At 56.9% G+C, this 4628-nt stretch overlaps 1 protein-coding gene across 1 annotated transcript in view; it reads left to right on the top strand.

Annotated features, from left to right (window-relative positions):
- The first annotated feature begins 6 nt into the window (after positions 1–6).
- The window catches only part of Wnt4 (Wnt family member 4), a 22098-nt gene continuing 17476 nt past the window's right edge, over positions 7–4628 (top strand). The window contains exon 1 of the mRNA XM_005353000.2: positions 7–172. Coding sequence (XP_005353057.1) covers positions 96–172 — 77 coding nt within the window. The 5' untranslated portion in view covers positions 7–95. The remainder of the gene's footprint in view (positions 173–4628) is intronic.

Raw genomic sequence — 4628 nt, 5'->3', positions numbered from 1 at the left:
CCCGGCCCGGCGCCCCAGCCCGTCCGCGCGGCGCCCACCTGCCGCCCCGACGGGAACCTCACTGACGCTGCCCGGGGCCGGGCGCCCGAGACACCATGAGCCCCCGCTCGTGCCTGCGGTCGCTGCGACTCCTCGTCTTCGCCGTGTTCTCTGCCGCTGCGAGCAACTGGCTGTAAGTCCGACCGGGGACCGGGCGGGTGGGGCGGACCCTGGGGCAGCGGGCACAGGGGGCTCCCGGCAGGTGTCTCGGCCGCGGGACCCAAGGCTCGCGCTCCCGCCGGTTTGTTCTGCTGGCCACCACCACTATCCGGGCTTCCCTCTGGAGGTCCCGGGACCCCTGCTGCCCCGGGTCAGAATTCCTTCCTGACCCGGGGCAGCAAGGCTGGCAGCGTGTCTGCACCCGGAGGCGGCCCTGAGTGCTCGAGGGCGCAAGAGGGTGCGAGCGCGGGGCGGTGTCCCCGAACCGGTGTGGGACGCAATCCGGCACGCAGACAAGTCGCGAGGAAGCCCACTGCAGGGAAGGAGTCCCGGGCATAATAGCAGGTTAATCCCAAGGAGTCTTGTCGCGAGCTCCCCGCGCTGAGCCGCGCCGCGCTGCAGATAGGGCTGGAGGCGTGCAGGGACCTGTTTCTGCTTGGGGGGCGGGAGTCAGGCGTAGAAGGCGAGGACCGGGCGCCGAGCCTCTGAGAACCCGCAGGCTGGCTCTGACAGGACCTCACTGTTCCCTTAGGCAAGAAGAAACTTCTCCCAACCTTTAATAAAGAAGGCAACAGCCCCCATCCACCTCTAAGGGTCTTGCCTAAGAAGGAAGGGGGTAGTAACCGCTGGTGACCTGTGTGTTTTTTCTTTACTGGGTGCTCCGGAGGATCCCTGGAAAAGAGGAGGATAGCTAAAGAGATGAGCTAGTGACTAAGAGAATAAGGAACTAGACCTTAGGCTGCTTCATCCCTCCTCAGTGACACTTCCCCATGGCCCTGGCTTAACCCTGGCCCCAAGTTCTCCTGCTCAGAGCGCTGCCGCCTTCCACTGTGGGCAGCCAGTGGGGAGCCAAGCTCCAGTATTGATCTGAAAAGCATGAGGTGGGAAGGGGGGGATAGCCAACAGTGTAGCTGGGGTTTCCATGGAGACAGTGGGAAAGGAAAAATTCTCTCTGCATCAAGACCAAAGAACAAATATCTCCCATGAAATCGCCCTGAGTGTCCAATGGCTGTTGCTATGAGGTCATTGTGGCCAGCCAGGGCCCCGTAGACTGGAAAGGAGTGTGTTCGTTGGGGTCAGAGCCACCCAGAGCTTGGGAGACTGAGGTGATGTGGAATTCTCCCAGCTGTTCAGAGAGCTAGCGACTCCAAGGCCCAAAGTGGCTGCAGAGCCTTTGTTTTTCTTGGAGTCTTAATTTGATTAACACTTGAGGGGCAGTGGCAGAGTGGACAGAAACCAGGGCACAGCCACCGCCCCCTCCACTTCTTACAGACTGTGCTCCACACTCCCCCCAAGTGGGGCCTGGGTTGCAGATCTGGATTGCAGGAAAGGAACTACTTTGGACTTGAAGAAGCTGCCTCTTAGAGATGGGTGGCTGTAAAACAGCGTGAACATCAGGGGGAAATAGAAGGGGGTCTGAGCTGCCCAGCACCAAGCACTACCGAACAAGCTGAAGAAGCAAGTGGGAACTGGAGTGTGTATGCCAGGCCCGCAGCAAACACAGACAGCTGCCAGAGAAAGGCCGTCGGGAGCTCCTGGCTCTTTAGCTCCCTTTATAGGTGAGGAAACTGAGGCCCAGGGAAGGGAGCTATTTACCAGACTCGGAGCTGAAGACTGAACCCAGATGCTTTAGTTTCCCCAGACTATGATCACCTACTCCTTGCCTGAGGCTGTCCCGAAGTTGACCCAGGTAGAATTGCCACCCGCCTCCAGCCATGTCCACCACGCCCTGGTCCCAGCCGGGGAGGCAGCCTCAGCTTCAGGTCTTGCAAAGCATGGGGAATTCCAGAGCTCCGTTCTTGAGCCTTGAGTCTGCCTGCACTGTGGGGGGTGGGTGAAGAGGGGAGGCCTGGGGTTGGAGAGGTTGGCAAACCTGTTCTCTGTAACTGTGATGGCTCCGGTTGCCATGCAGCCTGGCTCTAGACAACCCAGTTCACTCCTGTTCCACCGGGGCTTCAAGCCAGGGGTCTTTTTACACAACTCAGAGAGGAAGAAGGGGCTTCCCAGGATCCTACCAAACTGGAGAGGACCCCAGGCACACACCCCCAAAGCTGGGATCAGTGCCTTGTATCTAAACACCTCCATCCTCAGCCAGAAACTGCACCAGCCTCTAGGGAAACAGGTGCCCCAATCTAGCCTCCCAGCAGCTTGGGTCTGGGTCAAAGAACACAGGAGAAGCCACAGCTGGAATGGGCAGGATAGTGGGCATGCTCCGGTGCAGAGTGGAGCTGCAGCTGTGGCTATCACAGAGCCAGACTCGGCCTGGAGACTGGAGAATGACTTACTAACCTTCATCACCCACTGTGCCATCTGAATCCTCACTGCATTGAAACCCCATCTTACAGATGAGAAGACTGAGGGTCACAGAGGCCACCCAGAGCTACTTATCTAGTAAATGGCAGAGCTGTCCAGCCCAAGTCAGCCTCGAGAAGCAGCAGTTTGGGGTTAGCAGCTGTCCATTCAGGCATGGCGGTGACACTGTCTATTCAAGGGTGAACCAAGGGCCATTGAGATGGCTCAGTGGGTAAAGACACTTGCTGCCAAGCCTGCCAATCTGAGTTCCATCCCTAGAATCCACATGGTAGGAGAGGACCAACTCCTACAAGCTGTCCTCTGACATCCAAACACGTGCACACATGCATAAATAAATAAATAATATGAAAAGGGGATGAGCCAAGCTGCAGGCTTGGCCTCAAAAGAAATAGCTGGCAGCATGTGCTCTGGGGACTAGGCCTGGGTGTTCCCTCACCTAGAGGCAGGCTTCCCTCCAGGGTAGGTTGAGAGAGCTGATTGCAGAGTCCATGCTATCTGATGTCTCTGGACATCAGCCTTATGGAGAAGCCCTCTGCCTGCAGGCACTAGAGCTGGAAAAGCTCCGAAGCCAGAGGCTGGGCAAGCCCAGAGGAGCTGGATGCTGTTTATGAGGCTGATGTCTGGTATCTAGAGTAGGTGGCAATGTGTGCAGCTCCCACCAATGAAGAAGGAATGGGGGGTACACAGTTCAAGGTAGAAGGCTTGTACTTGACCCTCAAGGAACTGCCCTGCTATGTCTGAGTCATGCCCCAGTACCAAGGCTACACCAGGGGTTCCGGTCACAGCTCTACGCTACATGTTGGGTGGCCTTGAGGGGGCTATTTCCTCCCTCTGGGCTTGTTCTGAACCCCAAATGGAAGAACTAGGCAGAGTTGAAGACAGAAAGACTGAGGTACTAGTATGTGTTCTCCCAGGAAGAGCAAAGTGATGTGTTGAGCAGGGACGTTAGCAGAACCCCGGTGAGTAAAATAAGGACCCCCCCACTGTAGTCCAAGTCAGGTCCACAGAGTGGCTCAGAGCCCAGGGTTTCTACCCCAGCTCTGCCACTACCCCGCTGAAGGACCCTGGACTAGTGCCTTGCCCCTCATCTGTAAAGTAGTGTCCGTGGGTGCAGATGGCTCTCAGTGGAGTTCAGGAGGAGTAAGCCCATGCGTGCGACATGCAAGACACAAAGTCAGGCATGCTGATAGAAATGGGGGCCCTGGCAGCTGCCAGAGGCTGGGTACTGCTGTCACTGAGCCTCAGAACTGTGTCTTTGTCTATAGGATGATGCAAAGACTGGGTACTTACGGCGCTCCCAAGCTCCATCTGTCCCGAACAGTCCTGTCTGGGTCCTAGAACGTTAGATGGGAGCCCAGGCTGCCCCCTGCCTGCTCATCGGTAGCCTCCCAAAGCCAGGAGATCTAGCCCGGCTTGTGAGCATCCTGCTGGCCAGAGGCGTGTTACCGGAAACACACTCCAGTGCCACCGGGGGGAATAGAAGGGAGGCGTCAAGTACCTTACCAGCTCCAAGTCCTCACAGGTGCGCCTCCCCGAGCCAAGCTCCAAGCTCGCACATGCCTGTTTGCCCAGCAGGGATGTATGACTTCCCAGGCTACGGGCGAAGTGAGGTGTGACTCACCAGTCCAGGCATGGGTAGAGCCCCCAGGAATGTCTCATTGGCCCCCTCCTTCCCCCCTGAAATAGTAAAAGCCCATGTCCTTGGAACCTCTCCCATCACTGTGAGTCACAGTCACTAACACACACTAAGACTTTACAGTTTATATACTCAGACCCTCCCCGCCATGGTATTGTGGATATTTTTTTTGATAGGTCTGTCCTTGACCCCCTGGGGCCTTTAGCAGTATATGAAGCTTCTGTGCTAGAAATCAGTAACAACACTTCACCCTGTGCCAGCTGGTGACCAGTATCTACAGACATCATCAAATGACTCCCACAAGTGGGGTAGGGCTCCCCCCGGCACAACCTGGTGAACGGATGTTCCGGGCACCTTACACACACTATCCTAACTTCTTCCCTCTCCTCCCAGAGCAGAGGTGTGTGGGTGGGCTCCAGCTCCCCCTTAGAGATCTGGAGGAAGTAGGGCCTGAACCAAGACCACATCTCAAGTTCTGATA

The sequence above is a fragment of the Microtus ochrogaster genome, chromosome 10 (assembly GCF_000317375.1).
Source record: "Microtus ochrogaster isolate Prairie Vole_2 chromosome 10, MicOch1.0, whole genome shotgun sequence".
NCBI classification, from domain to species: Eukaryota; Metazoa; Chordata; class Mammalia; order Rodentia; family Cricetidae; genus Microtus; species Microtus ochrogaster.
The sequence above is the reverse complement of the archived record's forward strand: the minus strand, read 5'-3'. Positions and strand labels throughout refer to the sequence as shown.